Source organism: Prionailurus viverrinus, chromosome D3, assembly GCF_022837055.1.
Source record: "Prionailurus viverrinus isolate Anna chromosome D3, UM_Priviv_1.0, whole genome shotgun sequence".
NCBI classification, from domain to species: Eukaryota; Metazoa; Chordata; class Mammalia; order Carnivora; family Felidae; genus Prionailurus; species Prionailurus viverrinus.
This window is the reverse complement of record NC_062572.1, coordinates 5,426,393-5,454,358: the sequence shown is the minus strand read 5'-3', so window position 1 is coordinate 5,454,358 and position 27,966 is coordinate 5,426,393. Positions and strand designations below refer to the sequence as shown.

General features: G+C 60.1%; 1 protein-coding gene across 2 annotated transcripts; it reads right to left on the bottom strand.

Moving 5' to 3' along the window:
* Positions 1-31: 31 nt before the first annotated feature.
* On the bottom strand, positions 32-27,822 carry DHX37 (DEAH-box helicase 37). 2 transcript variants are annotated; one of them, XM_047828804.1, is made up of 27 exons: positions 27,625-27,822; positions 23,940-24,109; positions 21,529-21,641; positions 19,737-20,067; positions 17,707-17,855; positions 16,551-16,643; positions 14,808-14,904; positions 13,807-13,920; positions 13,525-13,626; positions 13,166-13,280; positions 11,893-11,988; positions 11,627-11,709; positions 10,772-10,925; positions 10,085-10,161; positions 9,516-9,748; positions 7,942-8,053; positions 6,645-6,751; positions 6,358-6,546; positions 5,249-5,373; positions 4,950-5,066; positions 3,508-3,680; positions 2,714-2,828; positions 2,428-2,565; positions 2,140-2,234; positions 1,978-2,051; positions 653-750; positions 32-496 (listed from the first exon to the last, which is right to left on the bottom strand). In XM_047828804.1, the coding sequence occupies exons 1-27, from the start codon at positions 27,728-27,730 to the stop codon at positions 411-413; spliced, it is 3,462 nt and encodes a 1,153-aa protein (XP_047684760.1). In that variant the 5' UTR covers positions 27,731-27,822; the 3' UTR covers positions 32-410. The 2 variants fall into 2 exon arrangements, with proteins under 2 accessions (XP_047684760.1, XP_047684761.1); XM_047828805.1 differs by lacking the exon at positions 27,625-27,822 and adding an exon at positions 24,743-24,838.
* Positions 27,823-27,966: the final 144 nt, after the last annotated feature.

The following is a 27,966-nucleotide window of genomic DNA, read 5'->3' as shown; positions in this document are numbered from 1 at the left end:
CGCATTCAGAGACTCACTCGACTCGCTCGCAGTTGTTCTCACGGCTGAGATTTATTACAGCACCAAACCCGGCAAGGGAGCGCCCAGCCCGCTGGGAAGGGCCCGCGCGCACCCTCCCGCTCCCCGCCGCTCCGCCCTCCAGGCTGCCACCCCACAAGGGACTAACGTAGTCCACAGAGCAGCGTGTGAGAAGACACCATTACCCCCTACGGAATAAATAGTTCTAAGAAGCCGCCCACGTCAGACTGCCCAGGACAGCAGCGAGCTGTGTCCAGACATCCCGTGTCCGAGAGGAGAGACGGCTCCTGGGGGCTCGGCCCGCCTCCTGGGAGCAGCCCGCCTATCAGGGTGGCCACTGCCAGCCTCCTGGGTCTCCAGACAAGTGCTTGGCCTTGCAGCCAGGCCTCAGGTCAGTGGTCGCAGGCAGGGGGCCAGGCCTTCTCGACGTCGGCGTGCATGGCCTGCGGGAGCCACTGGCAGTATTCGGTCAGCAGGTCTGCGGGAAGCAGGAGGGAGGTCGGCGTCAGGGTGGCTCTGGACCCGGCTGCCTGCTGGGGCAGATCCGCCCACCGACCCCGGCTTGCCTCGGTGGGTCCCCTCCTGTCCGCTCCCAACCCCCTGGCCACGGGTCGCTCGCCCCGGGGGAACTCACATTTGGGGTTTTTCTTCCAAGCGGCGAGCAAGGCGTCTCGGCAGCTGGCGCGCTCGGCAGCGAGGGCTCTCAGGAGGCTCTCTGTCCTGGGCTGCAGCCTGCAGGTGGGGGACGCACGCTGTGGCGTCACTCCGCCCGGAAGCTGTGCGAAGGGGCAGGCGCTCCCGCCAGGCCAGCCTGACCGAGGCCGGTGAAGGGTCTCCCTCCGTCGTGCTGGCGGTGTTGGCCGGAGAGGAGGGTCTAGACCCTGGCGCCCCACCGACCGCCTCTCCTCTCACACCCTCATCCGGCACCCTGGCTCTCCTCACTCCCACGCGGGCTGTTCCTCCCGCCTGGAACCTTCCTCCACATCCCTGCTCCCAGCATCACCTCATCTCCATCTGCTCAGTCAGGCTCCCCCGACCAACCCCAGCCCCGCAGACGCTCATCCCCAACGTGCTGCTCTGTCCCTCTGTCGCCCGGTCCCCACACGCCATCTGCACTAGTCACGTTGGGTCTCAGTGTTGGCCTCCCCGCACTGTGACATCCCCACAGGGGGCGGGGTTGTGCCCGTGCCCCAGCACGCGAACGTGCCCGGCACACAGCTGGTGCTCACAACTGTCTGCCGAGGGAGTGACTTGGCTGGCAGAGGGGTAGGGGGCACCCGGCCCCCTGCCCCTCCCCAGAGTCCCCGGGAATGCCGGGGCGTGGGCACGCCTGCCTGCTTCCTACGTGTCAGGCCCCCTGCGCCGTCTGGGACGCCAGTCTTAGGAAGGCGGTGGGGGCCACGAGCAGGAAGAGAGCAGAAGGGAGGAGCAGGCTGATGGGAGGGAGGCGGGTCTGTGCTCAGCGGCCAGGCAGCCCCCAGGATGCTCCCTGCTGATACCTGGAGCCTCACGATGGGCTGACCACGGTCTCCCTCAAACCGCAGACCGTGACCCTATTTGAAGAGAATCTTTGCGGGTACAATTACTTAAGGGGAGGTCGTACTGATTGGGGGCGGGCCCTAGATCCGACGACTGGTGTCCTTATGAGAAGAGAAGCCACAGAGGCCGAGAGGGCCAGCCACGTGAAAACAGAGGCAGACACGGGGGCGATGTGGTCACAGGCCAAGGGACGCCTGGACGCACCAGGAGCTGGAAGAGACAGGAAGGACCCCACCAGAGCCTTCAAAGGGAGCACAGCCCTGCGGACGCCTTGACTTCCAACCTCTGGCCTCCACGGCCACGAGAAACACATTTCCGTCGTTTTAAGCCTCTCGGTTGGTGGGCGGTGATCTGTCCCGGCTGTCCCAGGGTGCCAGTCCCGCTCCCCTTGCCGCCCGACGCTCCCGGGCAAGCCCGTACCTGGCCCACGTCTTTAGCATCGTGCCAGGACTGGACAGCAAACAGCCCCGGTGTGAGGCCAGCTGAGGGAAGACCTGAGGAGACAGCACAGGACAGGGTGAGGGGTCCGGCTCCCCTTCTGCCCACGACACCAGGGGCCGGGGGAGCCGCCGGGCCGCCTACCTGCCCTTCCAGCAGAAACCGGGCGAAGTGCTTGTAGCAGTCAATGCCCTCTGGAAAATCCACCTGGACCGCGGGGAGCGGCCAGCCGACACGGTCTGGAGGGCAGGGGCCCGTGAGCGAGAGATTGGGATGGGTTCCCGCAGGCCCCTCGTCCTGGCCCCGAGCCCTTGGGCCCACCCACCAAAGAGGAAGAAGGCTGAGGCCACACTGCCCGCGCCACACGCTTCCAGGGCACGTGGTGTGTGGCCACGTGTCCACCAGGACCGGTGGCAGGTCGCCCCAACTCACAGAACACGCTGGCCCGGTGGCACTGGACCCGCCCCTTCTCGGGGCAGTAGGCAGGGGGCGGCGTCTCCAGGGGCTTGTCGAACTGGCAGTAGGAAGGCAGCAGGGCTGGGATCCACTGGACCTCCACGGCCGAGACGCCTGCGGGCCAGGAAGAGAAGGGCCGGGGGTCGCAGCGGGCACCTCCGCACGGGAGGGCCTCCCGGGTTCTCCCACGACAGGGTCCCGGTGACACAGCTCAGCAGAGCCGCGGTGGGCCAGGCGAGGGGCCGGCCACCGGCCTGGCTACCTTTCATGTACATCTTGGTCGTCTCCACGATTTCCTGGTAGACCACAAATTCAGGGAGTTCTCTGAAAAGGACGGAACTGGGGTGGATGAAGACGGGGTCATCGAGGAGAGGCGTCTGCGGAGACACGGCGAGCGGGCGTGAGACCAGGAGACGCGCGCACAGCAGCTGAGACTGACCCGTGTGAACCGGATCCCACGCTCAGCCCAGAGAACAGGAGAGCGTTCCGCCAGCCGCGGCGTGGCTCTCCGTGCGTCTGTCCACGGAGACGTGCGCGGGGCGGATCCGCCCCGCGGATGCTGCACCGACCCGTGCCAGCACCCGGATGAACCTGAACGATGAGATGCCAAGCGAGAGAAGGCACAAAGCGCCTCGTACCGGTCGCCTCCGCCAGCACCAAGAGTCCGGCACAGACACAGAGCGGGTTAGGGGTGGGCAGATCAGGAGAAAACGAGGGGCCGCTGCTAGCGGGCACGTGCGTCTTTTGGGGACGCCGAATGTGTCTCGGAATCAGCTGTGGGGACGGTTGCATCGCTGGGCGACCAGACTAAACACCTCCAGACTGCACACCTCGAGACGGTGAATTGTACGGTGTGTGATTTCTCTCTCAATTCAGCGGCTACAAAAATGCAGCTGGGGCAACGCCAAGGCCGAAAGGAAGATGGGAGCCCGCCGTGACCCCACCCCGATCCTTGGCGGGGGCTTTCCCAGAGGGGGACGGGTGGGGGTGGGGAGGGCAGGGCGGAGGCCAGCTTGGCGCAGCGACCGACCCGCCCGCACGCTTCCCGGGGCTGACCTTGTAGGCGTTCTTCCACTTGTCGTCCAGCAGGTCCTCGCTCTGGACCCTGCGGGCCAGGTGGTCGCCCAGGCCGGCCACCACGATCTGCCGCAGGTAGGTCACCTGGCTCTCGGAAGGTGGCTGCATCTTGGGGTCCACGAAGAGCCCGGCCTCGGGGCACACGGTATTGACTGCGGGGAGAGCCGGGTGTGAGGACGGCAGTGGTGGGGACGGCGAGGCCCGGGGCTGCCTCCGCCCTGACCTTCTGGAAGGCCTCAGGCCCCTCGGCGTGAAGCTCCCGACTCAGCCACCTGCTCGCCGGGGCTCTTCTCCACCGAGGTTGCCGGGGTGTCCTCAGCAGGACACAACCAGCTGCCTGCCCCAAATCCACGGCCTCCTCCCCTTAGGACAAGACCCCAGTGCCTTAGTGGGCATCTGAGTGAGGCACCAAGGGAGACCCTGCTCGGCCTGCACGCAACTTCCCCGATGGGCTGTGTCGGAGCACACGTGCCCAGAAGGGACCCGTGAACGGGTCACCCCCCACAAGCGTGCACGGTAGGGCGAGATCATCTCCTCTCGAGCTCCTGCGGGGGGGGGTGCTGCTGAGGCAGGCCTGACACGAGGCGAGGCCTCACGCTTCCGCACCAGAGGAGGGGGGGGTCTGAAGCTGTGGGGGTACCTGGCAGGGGGAGAGAGGGGATGGGGGCTTCGGGCCCTGCACCTCGGAGGGGGACGTGGCAGGGTGGAGAACCAGGGGATGAGGACCAGGAAGGAAGGTGGGCGCAGACTGGACTGTTTCTGCTCTGAGATTTGCCCCGTAAACCTGCTTCTCTACAAAGCCTTCGGCAAAACGGATGTCGTTGGAGGTGAAGAAAGAGAAAAAAGGGGACAAATAGGAAACAAACAGGCCCCAAGGACAGAACACAGAAGCCCGGCAGCCTCTGTGCCTGGAGCCCCCGCCTCCCGACGCGGCCTCACACAGGTCTGGTCTCTGCCGGCTCAGCCCAGGGGCAGAAAGTGGGAGGCTGCTCCCCGACTCGCAAAAAGGGGCTCTCCACTTGGCCATGGAGCAAGGAGTGGGGAGCCCCAGAGTGAGACTGTGGGGGGGCACAGGGGCCGCTGAGAAGGGGGTATGGTGAGCAGTGGGGGACAGAGGGTGACAAGAGGAATGTCACTAAGGAAAAGAGGAGACCGAGGGACAGACAGCCTGATGGGAACCAGTGTGCATGTTACCCCCCACCCCCCGCTGGCGCGCACGCCCAGGAAGCACCCAGTACTGGTTTGGGTTAAAGTCTCGGGAAGCAGGTGGGTTTGCAAACGTGGAATCCGTGGGTAACGGGGATTGACTGTACGTGGCTGGTGTCGCCCAAAACAACCTGAAACCTCAGAACAGTCAAGTTCTCTGCCGCGGGCTGCCTGAGAACGGGAGGCTGGCGTGGGGGGAGGGGGGGGGGTGGTACCTGCGGTGGTCAGCTGGCCCCGCAGGCGCCGGATCTCCATCATGGCCTTGTACCGAAGCCCGTTGGCCTCGCAGAACTGGGGCGAGCAGCCGGAGTACTCACAGGCTCCCACCGCACCTGCGGACGAGGCGGGCGCTGGCTTGCTGCCCCGCCCAGGCCCGCCTAGCCCTCCCCGCCCCCGGAACCCCGCCCAGGCCAGCCTAACCACCCCCCCCACCCGCCTGTCCCCTCCCCCCACCCCAGAACTCCGCCCAGGCCCGCCTGCCCCCCGACCCCTCCACGCAGCACCGGGCACGCACCCAGCAGCACCATGACGTCCCCGAGCTGGAGAGAGGCGCCTTGCCCGGCCCAGATCCTTTTCATCTGGGCCACCCGGGCCCGCTTGCCCTTCAGCCTGGCAAGCTCCTCGTCACTGGTGGCGGGTCTGCCAACATAAGTACCACCTGGGTTACTGGCCCAGCCGCCCTCCGGGCCACAGGGGCAGGGAACGCCATTAGTTAATCAGGGCAGGCTGGGAGGCTCAGGGGCAGAGGAAATGCCTGGTGGGGCCGCCGCCGAACATAACTGAGGTCCCAGAATCAAAATTCACTGCCAGCAGCCCACGAGATGATACACACGCCTGCTTCCTAACCCGACCAGTCCGCGTCTAGGGACTGATACGAAGAAAGGATCCAACAAACGAGTGACGTCGCATGTTGCCAAGCTGCTCACAAGCGACAAGAGCCTGAACCCTGCTGTGACCACCACCGAGCGTGGCCTGGATGAATTACCCTCCTGGCTCCCCGGCCTGAAGAGCGGACATGCAGGTTAAGGCACCCGTCAGGCCCGGTTTGGAGCGCTTTGCTCGCGTCCGCTGCTTTATTTTTATTTTTTTAAATGTTTTTATTTATTTTGAGACAGAGAGAGACAGAGTGCGAGCAGGGGAGGGGCAGAGAGAGAGGGAGACACAGAATCCGAAGCAGGCTCCAGGCTCCGAGCCGTCAGCCCAGAGCCCGACGCGGGGCTCGAACTCACAAACCACAACATCATGACGTGAGCCGAAGTCGGACGCTTAACGGACTGAGCCACCCAGGCGCCCCTCGCGTCCGCTACTTTAACCCTGACGACAGCTCAACTGTTATTAAGGCCTCATCCCCACTTTCCCCCTCTCTTCACAGAGAGGTGAAGTCGTCTCCCCAAGGCCACACAGCCCGGAAGTGGCAGAGGGAGAGCTGAACCCCGGCGGGCTGGCCGTCACACAACCGACCTTCGACATCTGCACTACCCTGGAAGTTCTGTGAAGGCAGAGCTCTGCCGGGATGGAACCGGGATGGGACGCCGCCGGCTCAGGGAGGCCCTGAGCTAGCACGAAGCCACCCCACACGCCAGTCACCCCCCCACCCCCGGAGGGCAGCCCCCGCAGGCCCACCTGTCCAGCTCCTCGAACAGCTCCCGGACCGTCATGGCAGCCACGAGGGTGATGGCGTAGGGCAGGCAGCCGTGTTGTCTGCTCAGCGCCAGCATCTTGGCGTAGCGGGGCGCCACGGGGAACGTGGCCATGGTCCTGCCCAGCGCGGTGATGGGGCAGCTCAGCCGGGACCTCTGCAGCTGCTTCACCCTGGAGGACGGAGGCGTGCGGTGGGCGGGGGGCGGGGGGGGGGGCACGGCTAAGCGGCCCCGGGGCTCGCTGCTCCCCCCACCCCCAGCCCTGCCTACCTTTCTGTCTTCTGGGGCGCCTGCAGGGCACCCAGCGCCACCAGCAGCTCCTCGGCGGCGACGAGGGCCTCCGCGGAGGGAGGGGTTGGAAAGGGGAAGTTGATGACCTGGGCACGGGAGACACGGCAGGGGCAGCGGTGAGATGTGGAGAAGCAGGCACGGTGGCCACAAGGGGCAACAGGGCCTGGCCTGGGGACGGCGCCTCCTGCACCAGTCCGGACACCGCGCACAGCCCCGGGCACTCAGGAAGTAGCCCCAGGCACACTCCAGCGCGGTGTGCCGGGGGACCCCTTCGTTCACACAACCCACGGACTCAAAAGCACAGACCGAGCACCTCACAGGTGCATCCACTGAGCATCTTGTGCGTCCTAGGGGCTATTCTTGGCAACAGAGACAGAGAAAGCACCAGATAAGGGCTCCGCTTCCATGGGGCCCCTTCAACCAGAGCAAAAGCATTAAGTGAACGGGAGCAGACGTCCTCACGCAATAAAAGGGTGAGGGAGGGGACAGACAGACCGGGCTCGGGGATGGGGGCACCTGAGAAAGCGTGACCAAAACCAGTGTTCTAACAAATCCGTACACGGCCGCGTTCACAGCGGCTCTGTGCGTAGCAGCCAGAGGTGGAGACGCCCCAGGTGCCCGACAACAGCGGGACAGACAGGACGTGGCCTGGCCCTACAACGGAGCGATACTTAGCCGTACAGAGGAACGAAGTACTGACATGTGCCACCGCGTGGGTGACCCCCGAGGACGTTTATGCGAATGATCCCTTTTATACGAAACGTCCAAAACGGACAAAGCCACGGGGACAGAAAGCTGGTGCACGGTTGCCCTGGGGGTCAGGTGGAAGGAACGGGAAAGGACTAATGGGTCCAGGGTCTCCCTCTCTCTCTCTCTCTGCACAACCCCTTGTGGAGCAGCAGAAAGGCAGGTGACCCCCGGACAGGTGCCATGTGAGGACCGTGTCAACAGAACGCTCTGTGAGCCCCAAGGACAGCGACAGGTCTCTGTGCAGTGGGCAGGCCTTCCCTGTGTGGCTTCCGTCCCAGGCACTCGTCCCCCGGGTGCTCCAGGGGTGCAGCCCCAGGGGAAGCGGTGCCTCGAGAGGTGGGAGGGCCCAGCGTGGGCACGTGTGGACACAGCGTCCCACGAGAGCGCTCCGGGTGGCTGGGCCGGCACCACGGGGCTCCGCTCCTGGGTCCCCCGCATCTCCGGAGCTGGCCCGTGCGGGGGCTGGGGGCTCGGCGGGGGCTGGGGGCTCGGCGGGGTGCTGGCAGGGCCGGGGGCCGCCACTGACCTTTTCAATGTTGAGTGCTTTCATCTGAAGGATCAAGTCTTCAACCGGCCTCCGGGTGATTTCAGGAGGAGGAAACGGCTCAAAGTCACCGAAAACCGCAGATGAATAGAGCCTGGGGGGGGAGGAAGCACCAGAGAGAACACCATCATTTTATAAATAAATAAAAGAGCAGCTCCACCAAGCTACCGGGCACTGGATTGCAACCAGGACGCTTACGAGGGCCGGCACTGACTCTCCTCGTGCCTCTTTCCCTCTCCCGCGGGACAGGCCAAGCCAGCAGGGGACTCACCGGGGCTGGGGCACAGATGTCCGAAGCCACACATGCAGGGGGACCGGTGCCTGGCACACAGTCCCCGAGACTACTGTCGCTCCTTACTAGCTTTCTCTACACAGGTTCCCAATTTCCTTTTCTCGTGATTTAAAACAATGTCAAACACACCCCAAAAAACCCAGCTATAAAGTGATCGAGTAACCATAACAAAACACAGACGGGAAAGATATTCGCCAATGACGCCTCTGAGGCGGAGCTAATACGCAGATTAGGTAAAGAACTTTTACGACTCAACGGTAAAGGAAAAAGAACCCCGTTAAAGAAATAAGCAAAAGAGGGGCGCCTGGGTGGCGCAGTCGGTTAAGCGTCCGACTTCAGCCAGGTCACGATCTCGCGGTCCGTGAGTTCGAGCCCCGCGTCGGGCTCTGGGCTGATGGCTTGGAGCCTGTTTCCGATTCTGTGTCTCCCTCTCTCTCTGCCCCTCCCCCGTTCATGCTCTGTCTCTCTCTGTCCCAAAAACAAATAAACGTTGAAAAAAAAAAATTTAAAAAGAAATAAGCAAAAGAAACAAATACTCCTCCCAAGAACACAGACAAATAGCCAACAGCACACGAAAAGACGCTCAAGACCGTCGGGGAAACGCAAAGCAAGTGCACAGCGAGCGACCACGCACATTTGCAGGTCTAAAAAAACGGAAAGGAACAAACGTTGGCGAGAATGTGGGGAGATGGGAACCTGCGAGCACGGCTGCTGGGAACGTCAGAGTGGGGCAGCCGCTGCGGAAGACGCTTGACGGGCCCCAGAAGGCGCAAGAGTGACTATGTGACCCAGCAACGCCCCCAACTCCCCCACCCCAGGGAGAGACCCAGGGGAAGAAGAAACACCAGTCTGAGCAAGGGGACGGGAAGGGGAGGAAAGTGCCTAACGGATGGGGGCTACTTTTGGGGTGACAACGTCTGGGATGGACTGGGGGACCGCTGCACGGTTCTGAGAACACCCAATACCAGAGAAGCGCACGCTTCAAAACTGTAAAAGTTCCGGTACGTTAACGGTACCTCCGCAAAGCCGTAACAAGATGAAACGAAAATAAAACAGCTAAAAATAAGTATCGCTCAAGGGTCAGAATAAAGAAAGCACGTTGAGTGCTTGAGAGCCAACAAGGGCTTGCACGACACCCCAAGGACCGTCCCCGGGGGGCACGGCACTCGCTCCAGACTGGGGCGGGGGCCCCCTTCCTTGCTCCTCAGTGGTGGCTGCCGTAGAGGGACCCCCAACGTCACTGGAGAGCCCAGGGGAGTCCCACCTGTAGCAGTGGCCTGGCTCCGTCCGGCCCGCTCGGCCCGCCCGCTGATCGGCTGAGGCCTGTGACACCCAGGTGACTCGGAAGGAGGACACACCAGTGACGCGGTCATAGTGACGCCTCTTCACTTTCCCACAGTCCACCACGTACTTGATGCCCGGGATGGTGAGGGACGTCTCGGCCACGTTGGTGGCCACGACGCACAGCCGTGTCCCTTCCGGGGGAGGCTGGAAGACCTGGGGTTGTCAGGGAGCAGAGGCCGGAAAACACCGGAATCAGGAAAGAGCTGGTGGCACAGACACGTGGGGCTCTTGACCCCAGAGAAATCGGCCAGGCTGGGGGGGGGCCCACGGGTGGCGAGGTGGACAAGCCCTCCCCTTGCCTCCGGCCGCGACATTGCTCAGTGCAAACGCAGGTACGCGTTCCTGTCCTCCAAGGAGATCCCAACACCCTCTCCCATCTGGGGGCGCTGACCTAACTGCTGAGGAGGAGGACAGCCCCGGGCCTGACCTGCCCCTATCTCAGTGCCCCTAGGAGGCGTCCCCAAGAGGCCAGGAGGAGCCCACAGTTACCTGCGCCTGCTTCTCCGGGGCCAGCAGGGAGTAGAGCGGGAGCACGTGGAGGGGCAGTGATGCATCCGGCTGTGCACCTGCACGGAAAGCAGGGCCGGCTGGTACTCCCCGCCACCCGCGGGAGCCCACCTCAGGCTGCCCCGCGTCCCCCTACCTGTGGCACCCGCCACCAGGCGCCGCCCCCCCCCCCACCCCCCCCAGACCAGCACAGTGTGGGCTGAGTCTAAGAGGCTCCTGGAGGCTCTTCAGGCCCCACGACCCAACTCCAAGGGGGGGACGCCCACCCCGCTGGAGAGTCTGCTGGGAAGAATCTGGCCACGAGCCCTACCGCCGGCTGGGTGCCCCCGGGGCTCCCACAAGGCCGTGGGCCCATCTCCGTACAGGGGGCCCTGGGACCGGGCAACACCCCTAGCCAGCCCTGAGGCCCGCCTTTACCCAGCAAAGCTGAGCCCGGGGGTGACATGCCCATCACAGTCGACACTACGGACATCGGAGGGTCTGTCTGCAGGCAGCTACAGGAAGTCAGCAAACAGCAGGCGCAAGGTGGCCACAAAGCCCGGCCCTCTTGAGCTCCAGACCAACAAGTCTGGGCCTAACCACGGGGCCTGGCACACCGCGGGCGCCCTGCAGACCCCTGCCGAGTGAATGACCCAGGGAGCGCGAGCAGGGGCCCTGCCCAGGGCACACCTCCGTCTGCCCCGTCGTCCCCCAAGTCCAGGTCAAGGTCGGAGCCCAGGGCCTCCTCCTCCTCCTCCTCGTCGTCCATTTCCGCCTCCCTGTCCTCGTCGCCTTCGCCTGCAGGCAACACCGAGTAGCTGTCCAGACTGATCTGCGGCAACGTCTAGACAAAGAAGACAGCAGAACCCCAGCTGCAGGAGACATGGTCACAGGCAGGAAAGACGAGCACGTCCAAGAACGAGGCCCAGCACTGCCTGTGAGCCCTCACAACCATTCTGCCCGCTTCCTCGCCTCAACGCCGGCACGACCACAGAGCTTGTCTCAACGGGCTGCCGTGAGGACCAGTCTACACTTGGACTTATGACGCCGCCCGGCAGGTCCAAAACGCAGCGGGCGGGGGCAAGTGACCCCCCAGTAAGGACGCCGTCGCCCCCGGAACCACAACGACATTGTGTGGGACTCCGCACCCTTGCTCTGCCTGCCCTCCCAGACATCCTCACAGGCCCTGCTCAGGACCTCACGGCCAGCCTTCCAGAAGCTTCTTCCTGGCCTCAGGGCTGGCCTTCCAGAAACTTCTTCCTGGCCCACAGCACAGGGAACCTTCAAATCACAGCCCACCCTGAGGCCTCTAGGGCAGCACCACCCAACAGAACTCTCTTCCACGGTAGGAATGTTCTGGACCCAGCACGGTCGCCAGCAGCCCCAGGTGGCTACTGAGCACCTGAAATGCGTCTGATAGAATTCAATTAAAACAACCTTATTTTTATTTCGTTTTAATTACATTGGCATCTACATGCCATGGGGCCACTGGCCACCAGAGAAGGTAGCTTCAGAGTCCCCAGGCGCCCACGAGCCTCGACATACCGCTGCCCGGGCCTTCCTCGCTCTTGTCCTTGACTTCTTAAACTTCCGCACTTCCTCTACTGAATCTTCCTGATCTTCCTTTTCTGTAAGAAGGAGCAGATTCAGCAGGGACACGTCTCGAGGCCACACGCGGGTTACCGGGGCTATGTTCTTCACCGTCCAGAGCAAGGCCACCGCACTGCTGGCCATTTATTGGGGAACGGCAGGGCGGGCGAGGCGCCGGCTCTCATACGGGAGGCTCTCGGGGCCCAGTGCCGCCGGGGTACCTGGAGGCCTGCGTCTGGCGTGTGGGAAGGCTCTCCTCAGCCTGCGGCACAGCGCGTGCACCTCTGCCTGCCCCGTCAGGAACACCAGGATGCCCCCTGCGAAAAGAACCAGATCCCTCGGCTACCCGGTCATTCATGGAGAAACATCTACTTAGCGACTACCACCTGCCAGGAGCTGGGCGTAAGGAAGAGCCAGTCACGGCAGGACTCAGCCACAGAGACATGCAGCAGCAGCTGCCTCCCACACAGAGGACATGTGACGGAGCTGGACAGAGCCCCTGCACGACCTGGCTGTTCCACTCGTGGGCATTAGCCCAGGAGACCGGGAAAGAGGGACGCAACCCAAGACCTGTCCCCAGATACCCACGGCAGCTCCACTGACAACAGCCGAGAGATGGAACAATCCAAGTGTCCGTCGGCTGGTGGATGGACAACCAGAGTGTGGTCCGTCCACACGGCAGAAAACACACAGACGAACCCCAAAAAAGCAATACTACGTGAAAGAAGCCAGGCACAAAAGCCACACATCGAACGAGTCCGTCTGTACAGAATGTCCGGAATAGACAAATGCGTCGGGACAGGAAGCAGAACGGGGGGAGGGGCCAGGACAGGGGGATGGAGAGTTAGTGTTTAATGGGGACAGAGTTTCCCTTGTGGATGGTGGGGACGGCCGCACAGCACGGGCACACCTCAGAGATGTCGCGGGTCTGGTCCCGGACCACCGAGAAGCGAGTGTCACAGTTGTTGCTGGGTTGCCCTGTGCACACAGAAGTTACGCCTATGCTACGCTGTAACCTACTAAGCGCGCGATGGCGTCACTGTCTTAAAAGACGCCGCGGATACCTCAATTTAAAATATCGCTAAAAACTGCTAACCGTCACCGGAGCTCTCAGGAGTGGCGACTGCTGCTCACAGACCACTGGAAACGTACAGGGGGAGAGTCTGAAATACCGTGGAAATCGCCAGCGCATGACACGGACGCTGAAGGGAGCAAGTGCTGTCGGAAAAGCGGCCCGATCGGCTGGCTTGAGGCAGGATCGCCACGAACCCTAACTCGTCAAAGTGCAGAAGCCGCGAAGTACGATCAAGCGAAGCGAGCCAGCGAGGGGAGCCTGCACTTGGGAAGGCGCTAAACACCTCCGGATTATACACTCAAAAACGGTTCAAATGGTCCAACTCGTGTACGCTCCACCACCAGGAAAGAGCCAGGGCGGGGAGGTGGGGCCCGGGGTCCGGAGGGGAGACTCGGCCTCGCCCGCCGCCGGGGCCTCACCTGGTGGCAGCATGCGGTGGATTTTGCAGACCTTCCGGAAGCACTCGCCACTGTAGTCTTCCAGCGGCGTCCGCTTGTTGAAATGCACCGTCACCGGGAACTGCCTGGACTCCACCTGGGACACACGCCCACAGAGGCACCGGGGGCGGTGGGCTGAGCTCGGTGCCTCCTCCGTCCCTGGCCCCTGCGACCCCGGAGCTCTCCGCTCAGCGGGAGCAGGACCCCAAGGCCTCCCGGTCTCGGCCTCCACCAGCAGAGCAGGGCCTTGCGGGAGCGGCCTCGAGACCAGGCGTCCCGCTGCGGGAGCTGACGGGCCCCGCTCCCCCCTCGCCGGCCCGAGACGCTGACCCAGGCGCTACCTTGATGACCGGGGGCAGCCGGGCGAAGAGCCGCTGGTTCTGCGTGAAGTCCTCCACCCTCAGCGTGGCCGACATGATGACCAGCTTCAGCGGCAGGTGCCTCTGCAGGAGGGCAGACGGGGTGACGGACGGAAGGGTAACACGGCCGGACCCAGGACTCCAAGGGGGAGGAATCACAGGAGGGCCGCTCACACCGAGAGTCACAGCCCTGCCCCTGGGCCCGGGGGACCCCGTGCTCAGGAGACCCGGTCTCACCTGACCCCCACCACCCCGCCACCCTACCTTCGCCCGGAGAGACACGATGCGGGACAGGAGGCCGATGAGGATGTCCGTGTACACGCTCCTCTCGTGGGCTTCGTCAATGAGCACCACCTTGTACCTCCGCAGCAGGAAGTCCTGGGGAGGGGGGGCGAGGTGAGGCCCGCCAGCCTGGGCCCGAGCCACTCTGGCATCACTCACACCCCAGAATTCCCGCTCCAGGAGCCCCCTTCACAGCTGGCACGGATCCGGGAGCACTGGCCCGGGTGGGGGTGGGGGGGTATCCTGGTTTGTGACCTCAGGCAAGTTATTTCACCTCCCCGTGTCTGTTTTCCATCTGTAAAACGGGGCAACAGGACCCACTTCACGGGGTCACAGGGAGGTTTCCGTGACAAACACCATCCGTAAAGTACGCAGCCTGGGGGCTGGTGCCTGGCAGAGAAATTGCTGGAGAACGGGCAACTACCATTTATTAGAGGCGAGCTACCAAATCCAGACGCCTGAAGAGCAGAGAGGACACGCAGGACAAGGGAACGAGGGGGTGGCGGGTAGGACCGAGGACACTGGGACAGCGTCTCCCACACAGAGAGGAGCCGTAGTCAACCACACCGGAGCCGCATTCACAGCCACCTCCCTGGGTGACCCTGGCCGGCCTCATGGCAGAGGGGGCAGGCGTCACCTCTGCCCTTCCCAGAGACCTCTGCCCACACAGCCAGCAAGGAGCAACACGCGTGTGGCCGAGGCACAAAGTCTGTGAACCAAATCCCAACGACACGAGTTCCCGCGTAACGAGCACCTACAAGGCGCTACGCTGAGGCGCGTTCACGCGTCGTACAACTTCTGCTTCAAAACAACCGCGTGAGGAAGGTACCGGCTTGCAGATCAAGAAGACGAGGCTCAGAGAAGGGAAGGAACTTGCCCAAGGTGACACAGTGCTGCCGTGCCAGCGGGTGGCATGACAAGCACTCGAGCTGCCCGCCCCATGCTCGCCGGCCTTGCGTCCGGAGACGAGACGAGCAACCAACCTTCTGGATCTCCTTGAGCAACACGCCATCTGTCATGAACTTGATCCTGGTCTCTTCGGTCACGTTTCCCTCGTATCGGATCTGATAGGAGACGACCCTGCAGGGACAGACTCCGGCTCAGGGCAGGTAAGGTCCCGACCGGTTGCAGCCACGTGGCCACACGGAGGCGGACGACGGAGGCCTGTCGCCAGCGTGACGCGGAGGGGCCGTCACCGCCCTCTGAAAAACGGGTCGACTGAACGCGGACCTCGGTCGGAGCGCAATTTGAACGACCAACGGTGAACAACTGTTCAGAAGAGAGACAACGGGGGCCGGAGGGCCCTCCAGCGTGTCACAGGGCTTCGGTCACGGTGAGGGCGCTGAAATTGTTCTAGCGTCTTCTCGCACAGAAATGAAATACAGCCTTGATCTTCCAGCCCAACAGAGAAACCCCGAGGAAGCAATTCTCCAAGAGCAGCTCTGCACCCCTGGGGTGCAGAGCACACGGTCAGAACCAAGTTGGCCACCAGCTGACCATCACCGAACTGGGTTTCGGGTCCACGGGGGCTCGTTCGCTACGCTTTCTACTTTCGTGTGTGCTTAAAAGCTTCCACAAAAAGTTAAAGAGGGGGCGCCTGGGTGGCTCAGTCAGTTAAGTGTCCGACTCTTGATTTCGGCTCATGTCACGATGTCGCGGTTTGTGTGATCGCGCCCTGCGTCAGGCTCTGCGCTGACAGCGTGGGGCCTGCCTAGGATTCTCTCTCTCCTTCTCTCTGCCCCTCTCCTGCTCTCCCTCTCTCTCTCAAAATAAACATTCCCTTAAAAAAGTTAAAAATGGTGACCAAAAAGGACAGCTTTGTAGGTATTATTTTCATCACATACCATCAAATACAACGGGAAAGATTCAGAAGGGGTGAACAATATGAATCGTTTACGTACAAGTCGAAGAGGAGAAATACAGAGATGCCCACGGTTGCTTGTCTGTGCCTGTGACTGTCTGGAACAATCCACAGGAAACGCGCTGGGGGCACCCTGCCCCCACAACACGCGCACGCAACAAGCCTCCCCGACCCGCACGCCAGTCCCAGGAGGGTGGGCCGTTCTGTCTCGCTCACCGTGTCCCGAGACCCGGGGCCGGGCCGGCCCACAGCAGGTGCCGCTCAGTAAATATTCAGAGAGAGGGCAGATGAAGGAGACTTTCTCAATTTTAGGCCCAGTAGACATGCTACCCCCTCAAACCTGGATGCCCCGGTGTGGGCCGAGGCCCAGGCGTGTGCGGTATAAACGCGGCCCCAGCCACCCTCAAGCGGGCGCTCTGCCTGCTTTGTTCGGTTTTCCACATGGAGTCCTAAAGCCTCGCCGCCCGCAGGGGCCCGAACTCGGGAGCCCTGCCTAGACAGAACTACTGGACCATGGCAAGCAGTAATCACTGCCTGCCGGCGTCTGGCCACCTGCCACTCTGCTCCGCCCTCGAGCCCCAGAAAGGACCGCGGTCTCCTCAGGGCACTGGGCACGGAGTGAGCCTGAGGGCCTGGCGGGCTCGTCCTTGCCCTGTGGCCCCTCCCCAGGAAGCTCCTGCCGTCCAGAGGGCGGAAAGCCCTCTTGCGGGAGGAGCCCCTCCGCTCGGACACAGAAGCAACGCTCCCACCCAGCACCCTCGAGACGGACAGCGCCCACGAGGCTGCTCTGCTCCTCCTGGTCAGCGCGCCCGGGGCCAAGCCGGGGGACCACCCCCTTCCCTCCTCCAGGACGCAGAGCCCTCACCGCTGTGACAGATTCATCTCCTTGGCCACCCGCTGGGACATGGCCACAGCAGCCACGCGGCGGGGCTCTGTGATGCCGATGATGCTGTCGTCGCTGTGGGAGGGAGAGAAGACACATCAGCAGTGCTCGGCCCCACCTGTCAGTCCCACGGTCACACACGGTTCCCCGTCAGGACTCCACGTACGGAGTGGCCCTCCCTACAGGTGACAAGGCACCGCCTGACAGCAAAAGGGGACAGCCTGGCGGTCCGCACACAGACGCCGTGGGAGTCACAGTGGAAGGGAAAGCAGCCAGCTGCGGACGGGAGGCTGGGCTGGAGCTGGCCCAGAGCAAGTGCTCTGCAAGTCACAGGACCTGCCAAGGGGACGGTGGACGACAGGCAGCACAGAAGCCCACGGCCGGTCCCCTTAGAAAGGTCTGCTTACTGGGTCGGGGGTGGCTGGTGTCTGGGATCCGAATTTCCGGAGGGTTCCCGATCCTGATAAGGGGGGGCTCTCCGTGCCTGGACTGTTTGTACCAACAACGTGGTTCATCCTGACCACCGGCTTTCCTTCTGGGCGCCTGGGACTTGGGTAGGTGCCAGGGAGAGGGGGTCCGACCCCAACAGACACCCTTGGGCGCTCAGTTTCTACTCGGCTCGTCTGGTGACAGCTCTTTACACGGACTGCTTCCGTGTCACTCTCCCGGGAAAGGGCTCAGAAAGCCTGTGCCCGGTTCTCCCAGACTTCACCCCGTGCACCTCTTCCCTCTGCCGATCGTGTTTTGTGTTCTTTCGCTCTAAAAAATCGCACTCACATGTACAACTACACGCTGGGTCCCGTGAGCCTTCCTCGCAAATCAATGAACCCGGGGTGGTCTTGGGGACCTGTGACACGCCCGGGTCAAAAGTGCCGACAGGAGGCGACATTCATAAACACACCGCCCCACGTGACAGAGGCTGATCTAAGCATTTTACACAAAGTCTCTCATTTCGTGCACACGACACCCGTGTGAAGTAGGTGCAACGACTGTGGGAGGACACCAAGGCCCAGAGAAGTTAGGCAGCTTGCCCAAAGCCACACAGCATACCAACGGCGGAGCCTGGATTAGGGCCCTGGGAGCTCCCACTCATAGTAACTTTCGGGGGTCGCCCGAGGGGCCAGCCCCCAGCCCCCACCTGGTGTAGCCTGCCTCGTAGAGAAACTGTGGCACCTGCGTGGTCTTCCCGCTGCCGGTCTCACCACACACGATGACGATGGGGTGCTCGGCCACCGCCTCCATGATCACTTGCTCCTCAGCAAGAATTGGGAGCTTTAGCCGTTCTTCCTGGCGAAGAGAGGAAGTCAGTGCTCGGGGAATCGGTCGGGGGGGGGGGGGGGGCTGCCCCGCAGAACAGCAGAGGGGATCGGCGAGACTGCGAAGGGTGACGTGGTTTCTATAAAGGTGGCCGTGGGCATGTGGATGCCGTGAGCCCTCCTAGCAAAGCCAGTGAAGCCCAGCTACAGGGGACAGAGACCCTGTGGGGTCCTCCCGTGCCAGAGCGGGTGTCCTGGGGGACAGCCCAGCACGCAAAGCCGGCCCCTGAACAACTGCGGGGCTCTGCTTCCTCACGCACGGACTGTTTTCGGTACAGTACAGGACTAGGGGCGCCTGGCTGGCTCAGTCAGTAGAGCATGATCTCGCGGGCGTGAGTTCAAGACACATGGAGGCTGCAGAGATTACTTAAAAAAAAAAGTACAACGCTATAAATGTTTTCCTTACGATTTCCTCAGTAACATCTTCTTTCTCCAGCTTACTTTTATTTTAAGGATACAGAAAACATATGACACACGTAACATACAAACCACGTATGAACCAACTGTTTTGTGTTCTGAGCCTTCCGGTCAACAGTACGCTATTAGTCGTTAAGTTTGGGGGGAGTCAAAAGCTGCACGTGGATTTCTGACCGCGAGGGGGGCGGAGCCCCTAGCCCCCGTTGTTCAAGGATCTGGTGTTATCATATACTGCAGAAGTTTTACGACCCACGGCTCACACTTTCATTACGTGAAGCATGCTAAGTGCGGATTTAAAACATTCTGTTCCGTTTCTATTCTATTCCATTTTGTTTCAAAACCAAGAGTGCTGGTCATCTCGTGACCCGGTCATGGCTGTGACCTACAGTTTGCCGACACTGCCCGAGAGGAAGTTGCGTGCATGTGAAGAATTCTCGCAAGAATACGTGCCCTGTGCTCTAGTCACACGCCGGAATACTCGAGAGCAGCGGGGGAAAACCACCCAGAATAAGGGGGACTTCGGTTACCGCACCGACACGGACGAATAAATCTCAGAAACGTGAAACTGACTTGACCAAGAAATCAAAGTGCAGGGAGACGAGTGATATGATGTCACTTATCAAAACAGGTGGTTGACCTGTCATAACAGCTTAGGAACATGTGTGGAGAAAAGCCACGGAGAAAGAAAGGGGCTGAAGCTGGGGCGGGGGCAGCCCGGGGCCCGCAGGGACCGAGTGAAGAGATTCTCACACCAGCAGCAGCCATGTGATGGCACCTACGAGCAAATCTTTGTAGCATGAACCCAGGGGCACACCGGGTGGTTCCTCAGAGCCGTCAGCTCGCCCCAATTATACCCGAGCACACGAACTGAAATCCCGGTTTCAATAAACAGTACTGATGCTTACTTAGAATGCTGTGCTGATATTTTCTGTTCTTTTTCTTTTTTCTATTAAAAGAAAGGAGCTGGTCGCATCCCTCCGGTTTCTACAACACAGCGTGCGGTCTGCCACAGCCCCGCGAGGACCCAGGAGGCCTCCTGCCTCAGGGCCTTAGCTCCTGCTGTTCTCAGCGTGGGACAGCCCCCTCTCCTCCGCTCCTGCTGGTCTCCCAGCTCCTGCCCCAGATGCCTCCCCAGGCCCTCCTGCTCTCCCCCTTCCTGGCACCCAGCCTCCTCCGTTCACAACAGCGGGGGCGCTGTCTGCTGCCCTCCCCCCCCACCCCGTGCCGGCCTGCAGTCGGCTCGTCCACACACGCACCCGCCCACGTCTCCACGCCGACCCTACAGGAGGGCACAGTTGCTCCCGTTCTGGGCGAGGACACCGGCGCATGGGAGGGATCCCACCCGCTCGAGGCACAGGACGCCCCCCCCGCCCCCGCACCCCCAGCCCCCCACCACGCTAGCCTCAGAGCCCGTCGCAGACACGGAGCAGCAAACCTGCACTTCGGGGGAGCGGTTCACAGGGATGAAGACGGCGGGCTTCGCTGGGGGCCTGGCCACGGTGGGGGCTGCTGCGGGAGGTACCGATGATGTCGCGGCCAGAGAGGGCTGGCCGCTGGAGCCGGGGCCCCCGGCCCCTGCCCCCGGTGGAGCTGGCGGCGGCCCCGCACCAGCCTCCTCCACGGGCTCGGCGGCAGGGGCCTCATCGGGCTCAGACTCCACCGAGGACTCGGATGACTCATCTTCTGCCTTCTCGCGGGGGCGCTTCCGATGGGCCCCGCTGAGGCTGCTGATCTTCTGCCCCTGGGCTTCGATCTCGTCAGACCTCCTGCCAGCACGGCCAGAAGTCAGGCACGAAAGCCCTAGGGTGGGCCGGTCGACCTGAGGCAGCTCTGTGTTGCGACACACCCCTCAGAAGCCGGGATTCAAAGGACACCCCCCTCTCCCACCTCAGGGCCTTTGCACATGCTGTTCCCACTCCCTATGCAGAAGTGCTCCCTCACTTCACTCAAATGTCACCCATCAGGGAGACTCTCCCATCTCCCTCCATCCTCTTTCCCTGCATTACTTTGTGCCTTGTGCTTCCCAGCACTAGACACGTATGTATTCGTTTGATTATTGCCCATCTCCCCATGATGAGAACGCAGGCTTCTTAAGGGAAGCTTACTTCTTATTTTACTTGTGTGCACTCTCCATCCCCGGGGCCTAGAGAAGAGCCTGGGACAGTCTGCACTCAGAGCAGCCATAAATGCACAAGGCCTACAGGGAGCAGGCTGACAGTAAGACGGCCGTGTCCCGTGGGTCTGTGGCCGGGGTGGGGGGGGGGGGGAGGGAGGCGCATGGGCTCCATCTAAGGGTCAGCTGCCCTGTGAGAGTGCCATCTGGTGTGGCACAGGACCAGGCGGGAACCTGGATTTTAATATGAGATCAACTTTTCTTTTTTAATGTTTATTTATTGGAGAGGGAGAAGGAGAGGGACAGGGAGAGAGGGAGGGAGGAGGAGGGGGAGAGGGACGATCTTAAGCAGGCTTCAAGCTCAGAGCAGAGCCTAATGCAGGGCTCGATCCCAAAGCCCAAATCAAGAGTCAGATGCTCAGCGCACCCAGGTGCACCCCGACTCCTGCGGTCTAAATCTTGGAATGCGGGTGGTATTGGCTTGAACAGTGTCTCCCTAGAATTCACATCCAGAGACTCAGAATGTGACCTTCTTGGAAACAGGGTCTTTGCAAATGTAATTCAGGTGAAATGAGGGTACCCTGGATCAGGGCGGGCCCCAATCCCAATGCCTGGGTGTCCTTAAAAGAAAAGACGCAGACACAGAGGAAGGCCACGGAAGACAGAGAGACGTGCCGGGAGACACAGCAGAGACGGGGACCGCGGTGTCACATCTACAAGGAAGGAAACCCCAGGACGGCGGGCAGCCACCCGAAGCCGGGGGAGAGGGGAGGAACAGCTTCTCCAGCTTCCAGAAGGGACCAAGCCTGTGACACCCGGAAGGCCACACTTCTGCGCTCAGAAATAAGCTGAACCGAATCCCTGATCACCTGAAATCGACGTCTAGCCTAATCGTCTGGGCCAGAGCTGGAAGAACAGGTCACGCAGGACCCCGCATGAGTGAGGAGGTCCGCGCGTGTGGGCGGGAATCAGCAGCGCCCAGGCCCCCACGCGGCGGAGGCGTGTTAGCACGGGGGCCACTGCAGGCGTCTTTCCTCCTAACGCTCAACCCGGAAGGCTCGGTGACCTGTGAGGCCGCCCCCGGGGGCCCTGGCAGGAGGGGCACCCGACTCACTCTTTGGCGTGGTACATGCGGTTCCCAGTGCCCAGCTTGGACGTGGTGTAAAAGAGTCTCAGCTCGGCTTCTGAGACCTGGACTTCACTCAATTTCTGTAGCATCTCCGCTCGCTGGGGAAGGAAATGACAGTGTCAGACATGTGGCAGGGCGACCCTCTCTTCAGAAGGGAAGGGAGACCTGGGGAGTGCCTGGGGGGCTTAGTTGGTGAAGCATCTGACCGTTGATTTGGGCTCAGGTCGTGATCTTGCGGTTCGTGAGATCGAACCCCACATCGGGCTCTGTGCTGACGGCAGGGAGCCTGCTTGGGATTCTCTCTCTCTCTGCCCCTCCCCTGCTCACACTCTCTCAAAGATAAACTTTAAAAAAAATTTAAGAATTATAAAAAGAGATCACTTAAAACATTAAATTAAAAAAAAAAAAAGGAAGGGAGACCGTACGTCAGATTTCGGCTGCGCTAACGTCTAGGCTTTTTAAACCAAACGTCCGATTATAAGTGCATCACAGGCCGGGGGCCTTACATTCACGTGAGCTGGGGTGGCTGTCTACCCCAAGGCTCTCTCTGCATCACTGTGTGTCATAAGCAATTCTCCACCATCCAGATGCCCATCCGCGGGAGACCGTATAATAAAGGAGGGTTTATGTGTACAAAGCGGGGCTCCCCTGCTGTGTCAGAGGGAGGGGAGACTCTTGTGTGATATGGCAAGCGGTCCCTGTGCCACCTTCTAGAAAGCAGCATGTGGAGGCGGGGACAGTTGGCCTCTTTCCGCTGAGGAACCATTCAGGAGTTTTTCTTCTTGAAATTATAAACGTGCATTTTATATGTGCTCCCATCTACGTATTTTGCAATCAACGAGAGGAAAAAGCATGTACAGAACAGTGAGATCCCTGCCTCAGATCCAAATAGCATTTCCAGGACATTCGGAGGCAGAGGGGTGTGTTTAACTGCACCACAGAGATGAAGGTTTAAAATCGCAGACTGTGGGAAACCGCAGACAAGCAACCTGATTTCCCTCAACAAATAAATGACAAGGGGGCGGAGGAGAGAAAGAAAAATAAATAGGTGGGCTAGGGGAGCATTTATGAAACAATTGGAAATTCGACCATTTAGGGAAAGTTGATATTTTTAAAAAATTTAGGTGGGCTAATGGCCTTGCGGGTTATTTAAAAAAAAAAATTTTTTTTTTTTTTACATTTATTTATTTTTGAGAGACAGAGAGAGAGAGCACGAGCAGGGGAGGGGCAGAGAGAAAGAGGGAGACACAGAATCCAAAGCAGGCTCCAGGTTCCGAGCTGTCAGCACAGAGCCCGACGCGGGGCTCGAACTCACTGGCCTGAACTCACTGGCCGTGAGATCATGACCTGAGCCAAAGTCGGATGCTCGCGCCCCTCTTGCTGTTATTCTAAATGGCCCTTATTTTAGAGATACAATTGAAACTGTTTATGTATAAACACAATGGTGTCCTGCCCTCTCAAAGGATAACTCTTGTCCCAGAATGCAACCTTATTCCGGGAAAGGGTCTCTTCAGATGTAATTAAGTTAAAGATCCTGGGATGAGATCTCGATTATCCAGGTGGGTCCTAAATCCCAAGGCAAATGTCCTTACAAGACACACACGGAGGACAGCCATGTGAAGACAGGGGCCAAGACTGGACAGATGAGGCCACAGGCCAAGAACGCTGGGGGCCACCCAAAGCTGGTGGACCCTCCCCTAGAGGCTTCACAAGCAGCAAGGCCCTGCCGACACCTTGATTTCAGACTCCGGCCTCCAGAACCACAACAGAATACAACTCTACCCTAAGCTGCTCAGTTTGCGGTCCTGTTTCAGCAGCCCCGGACACCAATACAGACTTATGCTTCCCAGGCTTTGACCCCGGAAGTGGGAAACTGGCCAGCAGGAGGGATGACGAGGGGACTCTGGGCTGGCAGCCGCTGGCACTGGTGACAAGGACACATGAGTCCATTACACTAGGTTCTCTGCTTCTGTAGAGGTTTGGTGGCTCAGTTGGTTAAGGGTCCAACTCTTGATTTCGACTCAGGTCATGATCTCAAGTTTGTGGGTTCGAGCCCCACATCCGGCTCTGCGCTGACAGCTGGTCTCAACAAACCTGGGCCCGTCAGTCTATCCCAGACAGAGACTGAGACGGCTGGAGCGGTGTCAGTCAAGGGCCAGCCAGGGGAGGCCATTCAAATTTAAATTAATTAAATCACATAAAGAATTCAATTCCTCAACCTTGCTAGCCACACAGGCCTAGTGACTACTGTATGGGATTGCGTAGACACAAAGCACGCCCCGCATTCCGGAAAGTTCTACGGGACAGTCCCAAGGAAGAGATCAAGTTGGGGGACACAGACCCCATCCCTCCGCAGTCTGGGGGGCCGGGCTCAGACCCTGCCACAACAGGCGTACCTGGCTCTTTTTCTCCTTCTGATCTAAGATCTTCTGCAGCATTTTCCGCTCTTTCTTGGTCAGAGGCTTCTTCTCCTTCTTCGCCAGGGGAGGGGCCTTGGACTTCTTTTTCTTCTTTCCCGGCAAAACCAGCGCATTGCTTGCGTCAACTCCTTTCAGCGTGCCCTGATCTGGAAAGACACACCTGCCTGAACCCTGGCCCAGGGACCGGAGACTCCGGAGGCCAAGTAACTGTCAACATTAACGCCACCGGCTCGGTACGGGGCGGCTCCATGTGGCCTCCCCACCCCTGTGTGAGCCCCCTGAGCACCCCCACAGGACCGGGGGTGCGGGCCCACCACCGTTCACTCAGCATGCCTACCCAGCACCCGCCACGCGGGTCAGGGCACCTCCACCCTAGCAGTCAAGGCAGAGGAGAGCGGGTGCCAGGAGGGAGGGTACACGGGACAGCAGTGCTCCGCTCAGAATGTGGCCTGCTTTCGGCAGACCTGTGAGGTCAAAACTATTTTCAGAGCACTGGTACAACGTCCTCCTCAGACACGCAGGGGACTAAGTACTGAGTTTGTACCATATCTATTTTTATTTTTATATTTTTTAAATTGTTTATGTTTATTTATTTGGGGGGGAGGGGGGCAGAGCACAAGCTGGGGAGGGCAGAGAAATAGGATCCGAAGCAGGCTCCAGGCTCTGAGCGGTCAGCACAGAACCCGACGTGGGGCTGGAACCCACGAACCGTGCGCAGGACCTGAGCCGAAGTCAGACCCTTAACCAACTGAGCCCCCCAGGCGCCCCATGTACCATACCTACTTTTAAATGTCACAGTCTGGGGGCGCCTGGGGGGCTCAGTCGGTTGGACGGCCGACTTCGGCTCAGGTCATGATCTCGCGGTCCGTGGGTTCGAGCCCCGCGTCGGGCTCTGGGCTGACAGCTCGGAGCCTGGAACCTGTTTCGGATTCTGTGTCTCCCTCTCTCTCTGACCCTCCTCTGCTCATGCTCTGTCTCTCTCTGTCTCAAAAATAAATAAATGGTAAAATAAATAAATAAATAAATAAAATTAAAAAAAAAAATAAATGTCACAGTCTGCAAGTATACAATCTAGACCTAAATTCGGCTACCACATACATTACTCTTCAACTCAACCTGCTGTGGCCCCCCCTCTCCCGTGTTCCGTGGGGGCCCTGACTTTCAGTAGTTCCTCTGGCTTCGTCCATCTTGCCTTGTATCACAAAACGTAGGAGAGAACGAGACAATTTTAAGCAATGCAAGTGATCCATTGTGCAATTCTCGCATAAAATAGAATTAAAAGCGAGAAAGAAAAAAAAAAAAAAAAAAAAAAGAGCGTACAGCAAGCATTTTCCAGAGGCTCCAAATCGTGGGACATGTAGCTGCTCTCACAGCTGAAAAAGCGTGTGCTCGTATATACTGGTTTCAAAATTTCTTGGTTTTGTTGGATAGAAGCCACACCAACAAAAGCACTTTGGGATCCTCAGTTTTTAAGAACGTAAAAGGGTCCTCGGTCCAAAAATTTGAGAACCACAGTACTATAGAAAAAATAATAATAAGGGAAGTGATAAAAACAAAAATCAGGCAGCGGGTGGCGATGTTAGGTCAGTGGTCGGGGAAGGCTCTTTGAAGGCAGGCGATGTGATGGATGTTTTTATAAGCCTCCTCTTGGCCCCTCAGGAAGGCGGGGATTAATTGGAGATGTCCTGAGGTGGGAAAGAACCTTCCCCAATCTTTGGGTCCAAGAGACCTCAGGCCCCCCCTGCTCCAATCACCTCCTCCAAAACTCCGACGGGGGTAGGACGACTGCTCCTCCTGGATCCGTTTTACAGATGAGAAAACTGAGGCATGGAGATGTTAGGCGGTTTGGTCAGCCCCCAGCCTATCCGTGCAACTTCTCAGGAGGGAATTCAGGCTCCAGATTCCCACCCTAAAATTCTGTCTGGTAACCTCACTGCCTTTCAGGCCCAACGAGAGTGCAGAACAGAAGGCCAGGTCGTGGGTCGAGGGACACAGGCCTTTCCAGCGGCCCTGCTCTCCCTCTGTCCATCTCCAGAGCCTAGGCCCACTGTTTCCTGATGTTTAACTCGGCTGGACCTCAGGGAGCACGGGCACTCAGCTGGGTGAGTCCGACCTGGGACCGCATCCTTTTCAGGAGCCTGCGAGACAACTCTGAACGGACTCAGTCACTTCATCTCACCTCTCCTGCACAAGGGGCCCCATCCAGGTCATGGACAGCTTCCCTGTTACATCCAGAGGTCCCTCTCTCCCTCCCTGACCCCTTGGGAACATCTGATGCAGATGGTGGGTCCCCCTCCACGGCACCCACAACCACACGCCCCAGAGCTCTCCTCCCCATATCCTTCTCCAGGGCAGGACTCACCCCCTCAGTGAGCTAATCCAGCCTGGACTTGAAATGAACAAACCCCATCCACTCACAGATGACTCCAAACTGCCATCTCCCCCAGGAACGGCCTCTCTCAAGCACCTGCCTGCCTACCCTGGCCGCCTGGGTTATGGAACAGGACCCCCCAGACCACTCATATCCCAGACATGGCTCTGGGTCTCCCAAGCTGCCCACCCTGCCTTTTCTCCACCGGCTGGGCCCAGCGCCCGGGAGTCCTTTTCGACATCAGTGTTCTTGTGCACGCTCAGCCAGCAAATCCTGCGAGCTCCTCGTGGCCTGACCACCACCAGCTCACCTGCTCCCTGCGTGAACGAATGAACAAGCTCCTAACCGACCACCCTGGTTCTACTTAACTTTCTACTGCTTCTCTACGCAGCAGGCACAGAGATGCTGTTACCGCATAAGCCTATGTCCCGCTGGCGCTCTAAACCCTGCCCCAGCCACAGTCCTCACCACGACCCCACCCCGCGGACCCTACATGATCCTGCCCCCATTTCTTCTTTCACCTCCACTCAGCCATTCTGGCTGCCTTCAGGCCTTGACTCAACGCCTTCTAAGTGAGGCCTTCCCCGCCCACCCGATGGGACCCTGCAACCCACCCAAACACCCATTCTGCTTTATCTCCTCAGTATTTATACCCACGCAACATCCTGTATATTTTACCTGTCTGCTTTTGCCTGTTTCCTCCCACAAGCATCTAATAGGCTCAGCAGGGCAGATTCTTTTTTTTTTTTTTTTCCTTCCCTTAAATCTCCTCTTCCCTTATGTCTCCTAAAGTCCTGGCAGCTCCTACTAAAAAGGAGTCTGAGCAGAAACGTCAAGCAGCCTGGAGCTGAGCAGACAGGTCTGGGCTAAACATACTTACTTATTCGGGGGTCGCTGGCAAGGAGATTATAAAACAGCCATAGGAATAGAGGGAATTACCTTATTTTCTTGCCCACATTCCCCCATACTACTAAACTAGGGGTGGGGGCACCTGGCCGGCTCAGTCTGAAGAGCACCCGACTCTGGATCTCAGCTAAGGTCCTCAGTTCGAGTCCACCGCTGGGTGCAGAGATTACTTAAAAAAAACTTTAGAAAGTAATAAACTAGGGCCGGACTCCCATAAAGGAGCAAGCCCCGGGGCTGTCCCAAATTCACCGTTAAAACCATAGTGTCACTGTCTCCCCTTCCCCGGATCATCTGAGAGGAGGTTCCTCCCGGTGCCCCCCGCCCCAGAGTCGCGGAGCTCTTCGGCCCCTCCCCGAAACCCAGCCCCCGTCCCGGACGCCTTACCCTCTAGTTCCAGCAGGACGGGGGGCGGTTCCGGGGGGCCCTTCGAGGGGCCGGGGGTCGCCTGCTGGCGCCCCTTGACGTTGTAGCGCCGGCGCAGCTTCCCCATGGCGCTGGGTCCGGCAGGGTTAACGGCCGGCTGCGGGAGCCGCGCACCCCAAAACCCAGCCCACGTGGGTTCCCTCCCAGGCCCCAGGCTCAGGCCGCGAGACTTCCGGGCTGCACTCTCGCGAGAGCTGGGAAACCAGAGGGGGCTGGGGGCGGGGCCTGCGGGGAGGCGGGGCGGGGCCAAGTTGGAGGCGGGACCGAGGCCTGAGGTCTCCTGGGAGGCCTGAATTTAAACTG